General features: G+C 42.3%; 1 protein-coding gene and 1 pseudogene across 1 annotated transcript in view; both read left to right on the forward strand.

Moving 5' to 3' along the window:
• The window catches only part of SGCD (sarcoglycan delta), a 409,632-nt gene that overhangs the window by 17,486 nt on the left and 375,997 nt on the right, over positions 1-16,149 (forward strand). Inside the window, exon 2 of the mRNA XM_065873387.1 lies at positions 4,507-4,695. Within this exon, the coding sequence (XP_065729459.1) occupies positions 4,507-4,695 (189 nt within the window). The remainder of the gene's footprint in view (positions 1-4,506; positions 4,696-16,149) is intronic.
• On the forward strand, positions 13,458-14,073 carry LOC136119990 (protein lin-28 homolog A pseudogene; annotated as a pseudogene).

The following is a 16,149-nucleotide window of genomic DNA, read 5'->3' on the forward strand; positions in this document are numbered from 1 at the left end:
CTGTGCTGCATTGAGTATATTCTTGACAGGAGAGAATTTGTTTTGACTGGGTGTCAATGAGAATTGAATTCTACACTTGAAATTTTACGTAACTGATGATTAGAAAAAAAATTTCCACCTAGCTTCTGGCTCATCTAGTATCCACGTATTTCTGGTGCTGGCCATCATAGGACATGTTTACATGGCAATGTGTCCTTTGGTCATATACCTTCATGACAGCATGCTTGGTGAGTTGGAGCCAAGGATGGAAGGAGAATTCCTGGAAGACATTCTTATACGAGGGGAGTTAGCATAATGTACCTCTACAGGGAGGTGTCTGCAAACCATGTAAATACATACCACTGCACCCAAACTATGTGAGCCCCCAATTCAACTTCCTCTTATTCGGACCTTCAAGATGCATGTAAATCCTCCAAAACCACGCAACATAAGGGGAAGGTGAAAAAGGGTCTTTTTCATCTGACTTTAGTTGAGTTTTACAAAAATGTATGATGGCTGTTAATACACTACTAGGGCCCCTTCCAGGGCTATGGAAGGGACTTGGATGAGGGAGGACCTGAAACTTCAACTTTATTCCCTATACAGCAGATTTCTCCCAGGAAGGACCAAAAAGAAACACAGATTGGAGTCTGTCTTTCCTCTTAAGTTTTTCTTATTTCAACATGTTTCTGTTTTTGACTAGAAAAATTAATGTACTCAGCTTATCTAAATTTTCTTTTTCTAAGCAGGATTATTTATAACAGATGTATCTGTTACCATATTGTTTGGCTGGCAACACTTTGTATTCTTTTTTCTTTTTTTTTAAAATAATTTTATTGGAGTATAGTTGACTTACAATGTTGTGTTAGTTTCAGGTGTACAGCAAAGTGAATTAGCTATACGTACACATATATCCACTCTTTCTTAGATTCTTTTCCCATATAGGTTATTACAGACTACTGAGTAATAGATTACTTTACTTTACACTAGTTCCTTATTAGTTATCTATTTTATATACAGTAGTGTGTATATATCAATCCCAATCTCCCAATTTATCCCTTTCCCCCCCACCGCCCCCGGTAACCCTAAGTTAGTTTTCTACATCTGTGACTCTATTTCTGTTTTGTAAATAAGTTCATTTGTACCGTTTTTTTTTTTTTTTAGATTCCACATATAAGTGATGTCAACCCTGTGTATTATAATCATTTGTACAACATGGCCTCCTTCCTCCCTCCCTCCCTCCTTCTGTCTTTCCTTCCTTCCTTGAATTGCAGACTGGAATGTTTTGTTTGATGTGGTTCCTTAAAGTAGGCAGGAAGTATGGCGCCGGTGCAAGAGCCCTCATGACATACAGAATCAGGCACTACACCATGTATCAGAGGATCTGGGTTCTGGTCCCCGCTCAGCTTCTAATTCACTGTGTGGCTTGAAAGGTCACTACTTCCCCTTACTGTCTTTGAGCTCCTCAGCTGGTCAGTTAACATGGGGGGAAAAAGTCAGTGGTTTCTAAGAATCCGAAGGTTCTGTAGAAGTGCTTCAGGGGTGGCCAAGCCCTCACTCTTGCTTTAAGCAAAGGAGCTCTGCTGGTCTGCTTTATACTCTAAAATTTATTTCAAGATTTTTGCCTTGAAATGGTTGTATTATGAAAAAAAAAAAAAAGGTATAACTGATTCATTTTCCTGTGCAACAGAAACTAACACAACATTGTAAATCAACTATACTTCAATAGAAGTCAATTTTAAAAAAAGCAGCAGCAGCCAGGGAGGTATCTGGCTTAATAACAGCAACAGCAAAAAAGGCATTTTAAGATAAGCTGTCCCTAATGCCTGGAATGACCTGGAGAGCTTTCCAGTTCCATTGTAGAGCTCAGAATTTGATTTTGTATCTGTTAAAAGTTTGTTTGGGGTTCTGCTGCATAGTCAGGGTTGAGACATTATTCTAGATCAGTGGTATGCAACCTTGTCTACACTTTAGGATTATCTGGGGGACTTTTTAAAAAATTCCTTGTGATTATTGTTTAATTAACCTGAGTGTAGATGGTTTAAAAGCTCCACAGGTTCCTCTGATGTACATCAGGATCGCAAAATCCGAGTGGAGATAATCATTGCCTCTGTCAAGTTCAAATCTGTGTATGAAAAAAAAATCACACGTATGATGTCCATATCCACAGCCTGATAAATATTTATTGACCATGTCATTTCCATCTTATAGCTAAATTATGTAATGCCCCCATCGGTTGGGATAAATGTCAGAGAAAAGGCACCTGGTGTGCTGGCATTATCGCTAGCTTCTGTACACTCATTTGTCAAGAATTTCTCACTGTTCTTCACACCTGCAAGGGTCAAAGACTACAATTCTTGTCCTTGCCCTGCCACAAACCCTGGAGCCGTGCACAAGTGTGTCAGCTTCTCTAGTCTTAAGTCAGCTGACTCATAGAATTAATTGATTAGAATCAAAGGACCTTGCAGATAGGATTCTAAGATTTTGTGATTATTTCCTTAATTTACAGAATATGACTTAATGGAAAAGAAAGGCCTAATTTCCTTCAGACTTGTAAGACATTTATTTTCCCTTCTTATTGATCTTGGTGTGTGAAAAGGTCAGTGAGAGATGACATTGCTGTGTTCCCGTGTTGTCACAACACAGCTCTGGTCTGCAGAATTGTAAGGGGCTGAGTAATACAACTGAGATCCCTTCATAGTGTGATGCTCAGTGCTTGGTTGGGAAGCCAGGGCTTTGGGAGACTGAAGTGGAAATTTGCAAGAATACAAACAAGAAGTTCCCCCTGGTGTTTGGCTTGGACTTTTGTACACACCCAGATGGCAGCAGATTTCATAGTGGATGGGAAATCATTCATTCATTCATCATTTATGCATTCATTTTTTTCACGTATTCATTCCACTCACGTATGTTTGAACACATACTCATATTAGGGCCTGATTTTGGTGCTAGGGGAGTGTTCACAATGACATAGATGTATGTAGATCTTCACTGAGCATTTGAGTTGACCTTAAGTAAGAATTTACTTGGTTTTTCAAATGGAATTCCACTGATGCCTAAAGGCCATGAGTCCTCTGGGGGATTTTTAGATTTTATGTGTGCATTTTAGTGATTATCTAAAAACCGTACAATAAGTATATTCTGAACCATCTGGAAGGTGACCTCATAACCAAGGATATGATTTTAGGGCCTACATTTTGTTTGTCACCATGGTCACTTTGGCACCATATATCACTAATGTAAGTGCTATTGACTAGGATGAAAATAAGCAGAGACAGGCCTTATTCCTAGAGAATGCAGTCTGCCTACGTGAGGGCCAGATGAAGTAAAAATCCCAAAATAAAGCTTGTGCAGTCATTTGAAAGGAGAAAAGCGGTAGAGGCCATGTTGTCACATGGCTCATGGCAGAGTAGGGATGCTCAGAAGATGCTGTGCTAAAGTCCTTGGTACCACATTATGCTGTTTAGTTTTGCCAGTCATCATTCTTCTCAGGAGGCAGTTATTTTGAATGATACGCGTTGGCAGCTTTGTTTGTATTTAATTTTAAAATTTGTTTTGGTTGGAGAATTTTATAGAAGTGATAAGTTTACTTAGATTTGTGTTGGTACCTAATTAGCAGTGCCAGTATAAAGATAATTTGTGTCAACAGCGGGGGTTTGGGAAAGCTTCCTTACTTTAAAGGGGATTCGAATATTACTTAACATTGGCAGATATTTTTTTCTAATTTATCTCACTCTGCTATTATCACTGTTTAACTAGTTTGTTCTCCCCATTAGCCTGCAAGCTCCTGGAAGGCACGTTCACGCCTTACTTGACTTTGAGCCTCTTTTACGTTTATTAAATAAATGTGTTGATAGCAATTAGAATTGTCTAACTCATAAGGACCACTTGAAAAGGGTAGTGAGATCTCTGTCAAGGGAAGCATTTAAGCACAGGCTATCTATCACCTTTTGAAGATCCCTGAGTCAAGTGAGGCTTAATCTATGTGCCCATCAGCACCCCTTTGAACTCTGGAATGGAGGGAAGATCAAATTTGTTACTTTTGCCACTAACTTTTTGGCAATACAGAATGATTGCATTTGAGATAACTTTACCTCCCCCCTCCCCCAAATCAGTTGCTAAGTAGTAGTATTATACCACCATGAAGAACTGCTGGGGTTAATTTATTTTCTCAGGTGAATTCTAAATTTTACCCTGAGGACTTTGAGTGGCTCCCTCACAAAGATGTTGGAATTCTAAGAATCATTTGGAAAATGGTCCCTCTCCTCCTGTGATATATATATGTGGCTGTCTCAGTGCGTATCATGAGAGATGTCTGCGTGAAACGGGAGAGCTCACGCAAGCCTCCAGAGGAGCCCCTTTTGTCCAGGGGAAACAGATTTTTTTAGAGTTGTCAGGAGGGTGGAAACATAGACAGTAGTCAGCCATCTCTCTTCATCAGTTGATTTTTTCCATTCTTTTTTTTTTCCTCTCTCTCTCTCTGAGCAGTTTAATATGAGTGCTTCTCTCTCGCCTCATTTATTTCAGATGCCTCAGGAACAGTACACCCACCACCGGAGCACCATGCCCAGCTCCGAGGGACCACAGGTATACAAAGTGGGGATTTATGGCTGGCGGAAAAGATGCCTGTATTTCTTTGTCCTACTCCTGATGATTTTAATACTGGTGAACTTGGCCATGACCATCTGGATTCTCAAAGTCATGAACTTCACGATTGTAAGTAAAACCACAGGGTTTTCTTTAGCTTTCCTTGGGGGAAGGGAAAGCATGGGGCAAGAAAAAGAAATGCGGAAAGCGATGGCAATAGGATTCAAATAACCTGTACGCTGGTATCTTGGTGAAAAAACATTGCTGTTCAGATTACACGTGGGGATTGACTTCTTTTAGATCTCAATTCTTCGGAGGCTGGTAATCCACTTTTGCGGCATTTTCCTTCCTTTATGATCCATCGTGTATGCTTTCCTTCTATTTTGATAACTGTGTTTCTGTAATCTGTAACTTACGAGTACTTTGAGTAAATAATCCAAGGAGAAAGATGTGATAGAGTCCAAAGTAGTAAGTTTTTCCATATTTTAATGGTGATTAAGAAAGTTTTTGTGAGGTAGGGTTTGAAACATCAGAGTAAAATTAGTCTTTGGGGATTATCTAAGAGTTTTCACTGTCTGTTTCTACCTGGTAGCTCATTACTATGGTTCATGAGGCATTTCCTCAATTTTCAGGATGGCAGTTCTCTTTCCTACTGCTTGGGTAGGACGGAAACGAGAGTGCAGCCATGTTACATTTTTTTTAAAAGAATTTGTGGTTATGCTTCTTTGAAGAATTTCTTGCACTTAGGACCACTCTGCAGATTGGACATTTACTTGTTGAAGTTCAAATGAAAAGAGCATCCTGGCAAAATGATCTCTGGAGTTACACTGAGGTTTTTCTCTAGAGCTTTTCTGGAGATTATAACAGTACAAATATTATAATTTCTCTTATTAGTGATGGCACAGTGGGCAGGAATCTGCTGCCCTGAAAACACTTGCTTTTCCCCTTGTGATGGCAGACGTAAGCAATTACATTGGCAGTAAAAAGAACTGCTGTTTGATAAGGAAACGTGACCATAACACAATTAAGAGTAAGGTTTTCATGTGAAAATTCACAATAGAATAGAAAATCCAAATATATGCCTTTCCTGAATTATAAAGCTTATTTTTATCCTTAACACCCTGTGCATAGATAGACTTTCTTGCCTTTGCTCAGGCCATTTCTTCTTCTTGGGCTGCTTTTCTCCATCTTTTGTGCCTGGTACAACCCCTCCTTCATGCTTCTGTAGCCCCATTAATGTATTTATTATTATACTGATCACTCCAGATAATACTTTTTATGCGTGTTTCCCAGGCAGAGTGAACTTTGAGAATAGCAAGGGCTGCATCTCTTTTCCGTGGGCCTCCATTCATCACTCATGGGAGGTGCTATTGGTACTTGACTCCTGAGGATTCTGTAAACCATGGTTAGAAACAGTGCATCAGAATGGCTCATTTTTTTTAATTGAAGTATGGTTGATTTACAGTGTTGTGTTAATTTCTGCAGTAGAGCAAAGAGATTCAGTTATACGTATATATATGTTCTTTTTTATATTCTTTTCCATTGTGGTTTATCACAGGATATGAATATAGTTCCCTATGCTATACAGTAGGACCTTGTTTTGTATCTATTCTATATACATTCTGTTTATACTAGTTTGCATCTGCTAACTCCAATCCATCCGTCCCCGACTCCCTTCCCCTTGTCAACCACAAGTCTGTTCTCTATGTCTGTGCGTCTTTTCCTGTTTCATAGATAGGTTCATTTCCGTCATATTTTAAATTCCACATATAAGTGATAATATATGGTATTTGTCTTTCTCTTTCTGACTTCACTTAGTATTATAATCTCTAGGTCCATCCATGTTGCTGCAAATGACATTCTTTCATTCTTTTCTAAGGTTTGGTAGTATTCCATTGTATATATGTACATCTTATTTATCCATTCATCTGTCAGTGGACATTTAGGTTGTTTCCATGTCTTAGCTATTTTAAATAGTGCTGCTATGAACATAGGGGCACACGTATCTTTTTGACTTATAGTTTTGTCTGGATATATGCCCAGGAGTGGCTGGATCATATGGTGACCCTATTTTTAATTTTTTGCTGGACCTCCATACTGTTCTCCATAGTGTCTGTACCAACTTACATTCCCACCCACAGTGTAGGAGGGTTTCCTTTTCTCCACACCCTCTCCAACATTTATTATTTGTAGGCTTTTTAATGATGGAGAAAGGCTCACTTTTTAATAGTTGGAGTAAACGCTAGGAAACTGAGCTTCTGTATTGCAGTATTAAGTTTGGAAGATGATACAGGTCAATTTCCATGGGATTGTAGGGGTCTAAGACAGTGTGTTCTAGACTCTTGGAGCACGTTAGCTTCCACTTCTGAATCAGAGTAGGTAAACACTTTTTGAACTTGGACTTACTTTATAGACAAGCAAACTTCAGAGAAGTATTTTAAGCAGCAGAGAGAGAAAGATGTGATCAGATTTGTAGTCTAGATACTTGCTCGGGTGAGGATGCAACATAATGGAGAAAGTTTCTCAGAGTTTGGGCCTCTAAAAGGTGTCCTGAGTCTGTTTGGTCTTAAATCCAAAGAAGCATAGTTGTCTTTTGTCGATATGCATGTTCTGTGATGTTTTTATTTTGTATTTCAAAAGCCTTAAAGTATAAAACCTTCTGTATTGTAATATAAAATAGGAGAAGACTGAAGTTAGGGCAGTAGAATGGAGAGTAAAGATTCAAAAAACATTTAAAAGATGGAAGCAACACACCTCAACTACTGCTTGGATATAAGAGTTGAGGGTTTGGAAGACACTCTGGAATACCCCCGGGTTCTGGCTGGTGAGATGGTTGGATGGTAGGACCAAAATAAAACAGGATAGAATTCATTACCTTCCCACTGGAACTTAGCTGGGACTCGTGAATCCCCCTAATTCCCTGTTTGGGGCTCTTTTTGTTATTTTTAGCTAGTTTGGGGTAAAGTTAATGTATAGAACCCGAAAGATTTGAGGGTGGATGTGGTGGAGAATATGAAGTCAAACCCTGACAACCGTGATAGGACACAGATATGGCTTCTCGAGTGTGCTTTATCTGTCAGGCTTAATAGTGAGAGGTCTATGTAAATGTGTACTGAGTGACAGTTCGCTCTGAATGTATGGGAGCTTGGGGAGCAGTATGATATTAAGGTCATAATCTCTATGAAATAGGCCATTTCCTGTAGTTAACTAAATTGATTGCCAAAGTTGAGAGTTCTTAAAGCTTTACGAAACCAACTACTTACTAAAGTGAGAATAATGCCATGGTTAGCCGTAATTGGTGCTTTATAGCAGTAATGCTTTGAAGCAAACAGAGCTGAAGTGTCAGAAAATTGGTCTTTCCCTGTACGTTAAAAGCATATTCTCTGTCAATTGCAGTATAATACACATTCTTTTAGAATTATAATTCTTTTCCACAAATAATAATTTACTGATAGTGAAGATCTTGGGAAAGAATGAGGTATTAACCAATGTTACGTTGGTGATGGTGGGGTGAACGAACATGGGAAATCAGTGTGACAACAGTTAAGCGCTTTATGCAAGGATTGTCAATAGGAAACTGATTATTTTGTACACCTGGAATGTTTGATAATTTGGAAAAGCTCACACTGTAATCAAACCCTCTGAGTAATGACGAACCAAGACAGTGACGTCATCTGAAAGTGTTTCTGAAGACTTGGCAATTTATCCCAGATCGGACATCCAGAATGTTCTTTTCTGTCAGACTTACATTTTCTGCCATCCCCAGGGGTATATGCTGGAAGAGTCCTTACATTATAACAATCTGGAAAAACATCCAACCAAGTTTTCTTTGTCCCAAATGTAAATCAGAAGAAAAATGAATTTTCTCTCCTCTGCTTTCAGCAGCTTATTATGGTGTTCATTATTAAGCAGGACAGCAGTATTCTCTCCTACTCTTCTCTATTATTTTTCCCTACTTGAAGGAGTGTTTGGTTTTCCTGTGTTATAAACACCGGTCCTAGTTTATCACACACTGTACTTTACAAGAGGACTAGAATTTATTAAGTGTGTTCTGTGCCAGTCACTGTGCTTGGCAGTTAAAAAATCTCTCTTTTAATTTTCCAAACAACCCTACAAATTAGGTATTATAATCTCCATTTTAGTAGAATAAAACCCAAGGCTCAGAGAAGTTGAGTGACTTCCTAGAAGACAGAGCTAGTAAGTCAAAGAACGGGTGCTTGACTTCAAAGCCCATCCCTTTCCACCACACTTTACCTGCTCCTGCTAACTGCTACAATGACCGGGCTTTTCAACAAAACTCTGAAGCTGCCAGAATGGTTCATCATCTTCGTTACCCACCCTGTGTCCTCCGATCACACATTTCCCTCCCAGCCGAGACATCCACTGACATTTCCTGCCTGGAGTAGTTTGCAGTAGTGCTGGCTGTTCAGTCCTTAACTCAGTTCTCTTTGCACTACAGCCGATGCCCCTCTCCCTTCACTGCCTTCACCGTTTGTTTTAGCCCCTTGTTATGTTTATGTAAACATTTAATATAAACTTAATAATACAATCTGTGGCATAGGTTGGTGTGTAGACGCCATGAGTTAATGCACGTTAGGCATGTACGTATAGCAGCCACTCACCCGTAGGAAGAGTCTGTGCCGGCAACAGAAAGTCATGGGAGACCCCATACCACATGGCAGTGGTTAGGAGCTCAGACTCTGGATGCATGCTCTAGGTTCTGCTACTTACTTTGGCATATTTCACAACCTTTCTGTGCTGCAGTATACTGGGAGTAACAGCAATACCTACCTGTTCATAGGATTGTTATGAAGAATAAATGAGGTGATGCATGTAAAGTGCTTAGAAATGGAGCTTGGCACACAGTAAGTGCCTTATGTTAGTGTTTGCCATTATCGTCATCATCATCACCATCACCATCATCATCATCATCATTTACTGAAGGCTCATTTTGCACCAGACTCTATGCCGTAGCAACGTGTAAGTATTATGTAACTTAATCCTTATGTGGCTAGGTATTATCATGATAGCAACTTCACAGGGAGGAGAGAGGCTCAATAACTGGATTTGGGATCACAAGGCTAAAAAGTGGCAGGGTAGGGATTTGAATCCAAGCAGTCTGAGTGTGAAGGCTGGTTTATTAATCTGTGTGACATATCGTTGGGCAGTGCAGAAAGCCCTAGCACAAGTGTCAAGGAACTGGACACCTAGTGGGCCATGAACTACATCACCTTTTCCCTCTGGGGCTCAGTAAAGAAATGAATGCTTTGAAGCAGGTGTCCTTGAGGACTGCAAGGCATCTTCCTGTTTGAACACTACAGTTTTGTCTTTTGAACTTCACCTTGACCGTGTGAGATCTCACTCTCTAGAAGGCTGATGCTTCTGACAAAGCATTCCAGCAGCCCAATCCAGATACCTTGGCCTCAGAAGACCTCCCCAAATACTGCAGTATTGATCGTCTACACTATCATTTAGCACAAGTGGTCACTGAGTGGAAAAACTTAAAAGGCTTGGGGATTTTCAATAGGTGGCATGATCTCTTAGTCCAGTGAGTGTGAAATTATTCATCATTAGATGAAGTAGGAACCTAAGGAGTCACCTGCTCACACATCCTCATTTTGCAGATGCTTGAACCAAAGTAGATGCGAGGTTGCCTGACCCAGCTTCAGCACTCCAGTCATGCCGGGAACTTCTCAGGAGCAGGGATTACGTTCTATTCATCTTTGTAGGCATGACCCAGTGCCTGGTATGCAGTCGGCTTTCAATATGTGTTTGTGAATTGTCAAACACATTTGACAGTTTTGTGCAGACCACATTCATGAGATGATGGATGTCAAGTACTTGGTCAGTGCTGGGCACATGATAGGTCCTTGATAAATTATAGCTAGCTATACCTGTGTTTAATAGATCCCCTAACTTCTCTTTCTCTTGCCATTCATCAAAATTACAAACTTCAAACCCCTGTATTTGTGATTATTTAAGAAATGAATGTCCATGTGTTTAATAAAAACTTGTACAGAATTTTAAAATTTTCCTGTATAATCCTATAATCCCCATAAAAACCCTATGAGGTAGGTACCACTGTTACCCATATTTTACAGATGGGGAGTAGGAGGCTCCACGAAGTGCAGTAACTTGTCCAAGGTCACGCCGTTAGTGAGTGATGAAGCTGGGATAGGGTAGCAGCGAGTCTGGCGCTTGAGCCCACACTTTTTTTTTTTTTGCAGTACGCGGGCCTGTCACTGTTGTGGCCTCTCCCGTTGCGGAGCACAGGCTCCAGACGCGCAGGCTCAGCGGCCTTGGCTCACGGGCCCAGCCGCTCCGCGGCATGTGGGATCTTCCCGGGCCCGGGCACGAACCCGTGTCCCCTGCATGAGCAGGCGGACTCTCAACCACTGTGCCACCAGGGAAGCCCCAAGCCCACGCTCTTAATCAGTACACTGTGTTGCCCATTTTCCAAGTGCTATTTTTCACGAAGACGAATTGAATTTGTTCAGTGCAATGTCTAAAACATGATTTATTTACCCTAAAGTAAGATAAAGATCCACTGAGGGTCAGAGGAAGGCGTTCTAATATTTGTAAATTGGACACATTGTAAAACAGTAAAAGCCAGGGAGAATGGGCGGTGTGTTCCATAACTCAGAACACTAATACATCATCTGTTTGGAGAAGGCTCGAGGAACCGTTACCCAGTCAAACTAACTCAAGTAGAGGGGAGTGAGGATACACATGCAGAGGGAACAGGAAAGGGGGTCTCCTGGGTGCATGAGTGGACCTCACAGCCTCACTGTCAGGAACCAAAAGCAGCTCTGGGGATGCCTACCTTCTGGCTTTCCTGGACCATGTGGCCTTGGTCTTGCCCTGGAACATTTGTTTCTGTTGGCAGACCAAGATCCCTCTACCTTTGTGGTGCTACCAGTTACCTCCTCTGTTTATTCAGGTTTCCTGCTTCCTTACATCTTCCACATGCATGTGCCTTTGACCTTTTCTCTGTAATGACTTTCCCCTTCAGCTCCCACCTCTACCTGCCCCAGTCTGTTGTTACCCAGGTGAAATCCCGGAGAGGGAACTGCACTGGCTCAGCAGACTGTGCACACCACCGTGTACTTGCTTATATGTCATGTGTGATGCCTTATCATCTGTGTCCTGGGTGGGCGAAGTCATGGAGTCAGAGTCCCGTTCGTTGAGCAGCCAGGCCAGAACTTCCCTCCCGCTAGGTCAGAAAGTCACTTGAAAATCACACCTGCACTTGATCTTTGATAAACATTGCCCTTTTTAAGCTTTTCTCTTATTTCTTATGTTTTCTCAGAAGTCCTCCCAGGTTAAGGTGAAGACTCCCTCTTTTGTATTTGCTGTACGTGGTGTCCTGCAGCGGGGGGACGTGCAGTATGGCGTTATTTTATTTTCCTGTCTGTTTCCCCTACAGGGACTGTAACCTTAAACTATTCATTTTTATATCCACAGCTTTAAATATGTTGCTTAGCATGTAGTAGATATTTAGAATATTTATTGAATAAATGAATGGGAAAAAATTATGAATAGCTCGTCACTTTAAATTAAAGTGTGTAAAGATGGGTTAATAGAGCTTTATATGGCTTTCCAAATGAAGTATTAGTAGATTTATTAAGGTAGACAGATCATAAATAAGATGAGTGCTTAAATTTGATTATGAAAAGGTATTTTTAATACAGACACTCCTTCCTGTGTATCAACGGCCTGCTGTATTTTAATTACATGAGTCAGGAGTGTGAAATGGAAGAGAAGCAGGAGACATCATCCTAGTTAATATACAGATTTGCTCAGCAAATGGGAGAAAATGATATTATGGCTTTAGTTATACTTTTCACTCAACACTGTTAATGAATATGTTGTGTGTGTGAGTAGCATTTGCTTCAGCTCGGATGCCAGCGTCACTTGGAAAGGCTTTTCATATTGAGAACACTGTGCTTTCCATCTCTCAGTGCTCTGTCTCTGACAGTCACTTTTTCATCCATTAGCTCAAATTCATCAAACTGAAAAATGGCCAAAAATGTTATTTTTTAAGCCGGCATGAACATTGTAATGCAGAAAAACAAAGGACAGAGATCCACTCTGTTCCATGAATAGTCCTGGGATACAGCTCTGTCATGTCCTGTTTCGTTTGACGCTTACTGTGTTTTATACCTTTTGCAAGAATGCAAATCCTCAAGGATGATTTTGGTCCTTATAATTGCTGCAAAATGCTATGAACCAAGCTTGTTACAAAGTTGTACAATTTATTGGGCACATTTGCTGCAGTTCAGTTGGTATTTCTTAAGCACACTGTCAGTACACTGGTTTGTCTGGTCATTAAAGATTATAAGAAAGAAAATCCTCTACTTTAATAGATCATAATTTACTAGGAAGAAAAAAATAATACGTCCCCCCAAATGACAAATCTTTTAAGGGAGTGTGAAAGAAGAAATTAGCTAAAGCTAAAAGGCCTTGGAAGACTCCTTGGGTTGAGTCTTAAAGGATGGAGAAACCCTCTTGAGTGGTGACTGTAGCCTGGAAGCATGGGTGTTAAACTCTGATGGGATGCCTCAGACACTGTGGTTCCGGTGTTGAGAGCCCGGCCTCTGGAGAGAAAGGACAGGGTGGGGAAGGAGGAGAGTGGGGGGCTGACGCTAGTCGAGTTCAACGGGATGCAAATTGTAGACACTCTTTGAGAGGTCACACTGGGAAACTTGAGCGCCAATTATAAATAAATCACTATGCAACGTTAGTCTATTTGGATAACATTCATGACCTTTCCCACTTACTATCCTTTTCATACACTCAAAATTCATTTTTTGCCCTTTGCCTCCGGACTTCTCTGGGGCCAGCAGCCCGCCGACCAGGGGCCCGGGGCCGCGCGGGCTCAGCCGACTACCATGAGCTCTGTGTCAGACCAGCAGTTTGCAGGTGGTCGGAGGAGGCGCAGGAGGACGCGGCCCGGGCGGCCGAGGAGCCACAGCCGCTGTGCGGAGCCGGCATCTGCAAGTGGTTCAACGTGCGCATGCGATTCGGCTTCCTGCCCATGACTGCCCGCGCGGGGGTCACACTCGAGCCCCCGGTGGATGTCTGGATGTCGTCTTTGTGCACCAGAGCAAGCTGCACATGGAGGGCTTCCGGAGCCTGAAGGAGGGTGAGGCCGTAGAGTTCACCTCTAAGAAGTCTGCCAAGGGCCTGGAATCTATCCGAGTCACCGGCCCTGGTGGGGTGCCCTGTATTGGGAGTGAGAGGTGGCCCAAAGGGAAGAACATGCAGAAACGCAGATCAAAGGGAGATAGGTGCTACACCTGTGGAGGTCTAGGCCATCATGCCAAGGAATGCAAACGACCACCCCAGCCCAAAGAGTGCCAGTTCTGCCAGAGCATCAACCATATGGTAGCCTCGCGTCCCCTGAAGGCCCAGCAAGCTCCCAGCTCCCAGGGAAAGCCAGCCTACTTTCAGGAGGAGGAAGAAGAGATCCATAGCCCTGCCATGCTCCCAGAGACCCAGAATTGAGCCACAGTGGATGGGGGTTATCCGTTCGTGATGAGAAAGTTTTGAAGAACAGGCATCAATCAGCAGAGTGGAGAAAGGGGGGATAGTGTGGGTACGGGGCAGCTGGCACTGCCGTATATCTCAGGCTGGGATCTACAGCGTCACCCCCTCTTCCCTCTTGGTGGAGGGAAGGGGTGAGGCAAAGAAACTCCAATCATGCTCTATCCAAATGCACGTGAGGGCTTTGGGGGGTAATTCTTCCTGCATGCTTTATCTGAGTCTCCACCCCCAGAATCTCCAGCTTCTGAAAGTAGCCTGGATAGGGAAGTTGTTTTAAAGGATATGGAATAATATTTCCCATGCCAGAGTGAAAAGATTAAGCATAAGACCAGATTGATGGACCCAACCCACAAGCCACTACCTTCTGTAGGAGGAAATATCTCAGGGGTAAGCCAGGGTTTTTCCACATCCTGTCTCCTCATAACCCCCTCCTGGGATAGAGTGCTGACCACTGTCCCAAGCAGTGGGCTGTGATGATAGGCAGAAGGGGTGGCTGAGGGAACAGCTGCAGACCTGCTGCTTCTAAGCCCACTCCCACCCCTTTCTGGGCCAATGCAGTTTTATTTATTTGCTCCCTTGGATGACTGTACCTTGGGTCCCACTTTCTCCAGGATGCCAACTGCACTAGCTGTGTGTGAATGACATATCTTGTGCATTTTAACTTTGTTTTTCGTAATAGAAATGTTTTGTATTTTTGTGTATTTTAATCTAATTTAATGAGTGCCCTCATTCCCGCACTGTGTTCTCAGGTACGTGAGCAATCTCAGGGATAAGTCGGCAGCAGCTCCGGGTCTGCACAGCAGGGATACTTTCTGTTGCTGTATCACCAGAGAGAACAACTATTTGGAGCGTATAGCCTATTGAACTCCTCATTTTTGCCAACTAGAGCTGGCTTTTCTGCCACAGTGTCCTCTTGAAACCCCTCCATCTTCAGTGTTTCATGGGAGACTAGGTTTTAACTGGGTTGCCCCATGGCTTGGTCTCCTTCTACTGAAAGATTGGAAATTGGTCTGAACAGGAAAAAGTGGTACAGAGAGGTTAGGAGAGGCTGGGCCAGGTGAAAGGTGCAGAGAGGGGAAGCCAAGATTAGGCAGAGGTCATCTGTATGTGTGATAAAGGATTCCTGTTCCAGACCTCTAATCCCAGGGCACAGGACTCGCTTTACACACCAGGTCCATCCTTCACTGGATTGGGCTAGGCCTAACACACACAACAGGGTATATTGTGTATGTTTTTGTAAAAACTGTGAGCTGGTAAGGACAGGTTTTAAGAACGATTCCTCTGTACCCATCTTGAGCTGCCCAGAGATGGATATATGAAGGAAGGGCAAGATCTTTAATCTTTAACAATTCTGGGCTTTTCCTCCTTGGCTTGCAGAGAGACCATCAGCGATGGCTTCTTGGTGGTTCCCAGAGCCAGTGTCCTGCCCTGCTGCAGCAGTAATTAGTGTCATGGTAGCTAAAGGAGAAAAGGGGGTGTCGTTTATGTGCTGTGAGATCACTGCAAACCTACCTCACTGTGTTGTAATGGGGCAAATGCAATAGAACGCATTGGGTGATGTGTGTCTGATCCTGGGTTCTTGTCTCCCCCAATTGCTGCCCCCCTCTAGCTATTGTATTTGTCTGGGCTTCGTAGGACTTCACAAGTAGCTGATTTGGTGATTGCTAGGTGGCCTAGTTTGTGTAAATATAATGTGTTGGTCTTCTCCATGTTCTTTTGGGATTTTATTGTTTACAAACTTCTTTTTATATTGAGAAAAATAGCCAAAGCATCTTTGACAAAAGGTCTGCAGCAGCCAAAAAGATCTGAAACATAGCTTGGGGGCCCCCCCCTTCTTGAAGTGGGAGGTCTTGAACCACACTTTCTTTTGTGTTCCCCTTCCCCTGTTTTCCATTTCGAATAAGATCTTCTGTCCTAAAAACTGTATTCGTACCCCCTCTTCTTTCCCCCTTCGTGCCCCCCCCAAAAATAGTCCATACACCTATATGTTTAATTTGTGGGGTGTCTGTGATTAAATGATTTGTGCAGAAATCCTGA

The sequence above is a fragment of the Phocoena phocoena genome, chromosome 3, assembly GCF_963924675.1.
Source record: "Phocoena phocoena chromosome 3, mPhoPho1.1, whole genome shotgun sequence".
In the NCBI taxonomy this organism is placed as follows: Eukaryota; Metazoa; Chordata; class Mammalia; order Artiodactyla; family Phocoenidae; genus Phocoena; species Phocoena phocoena.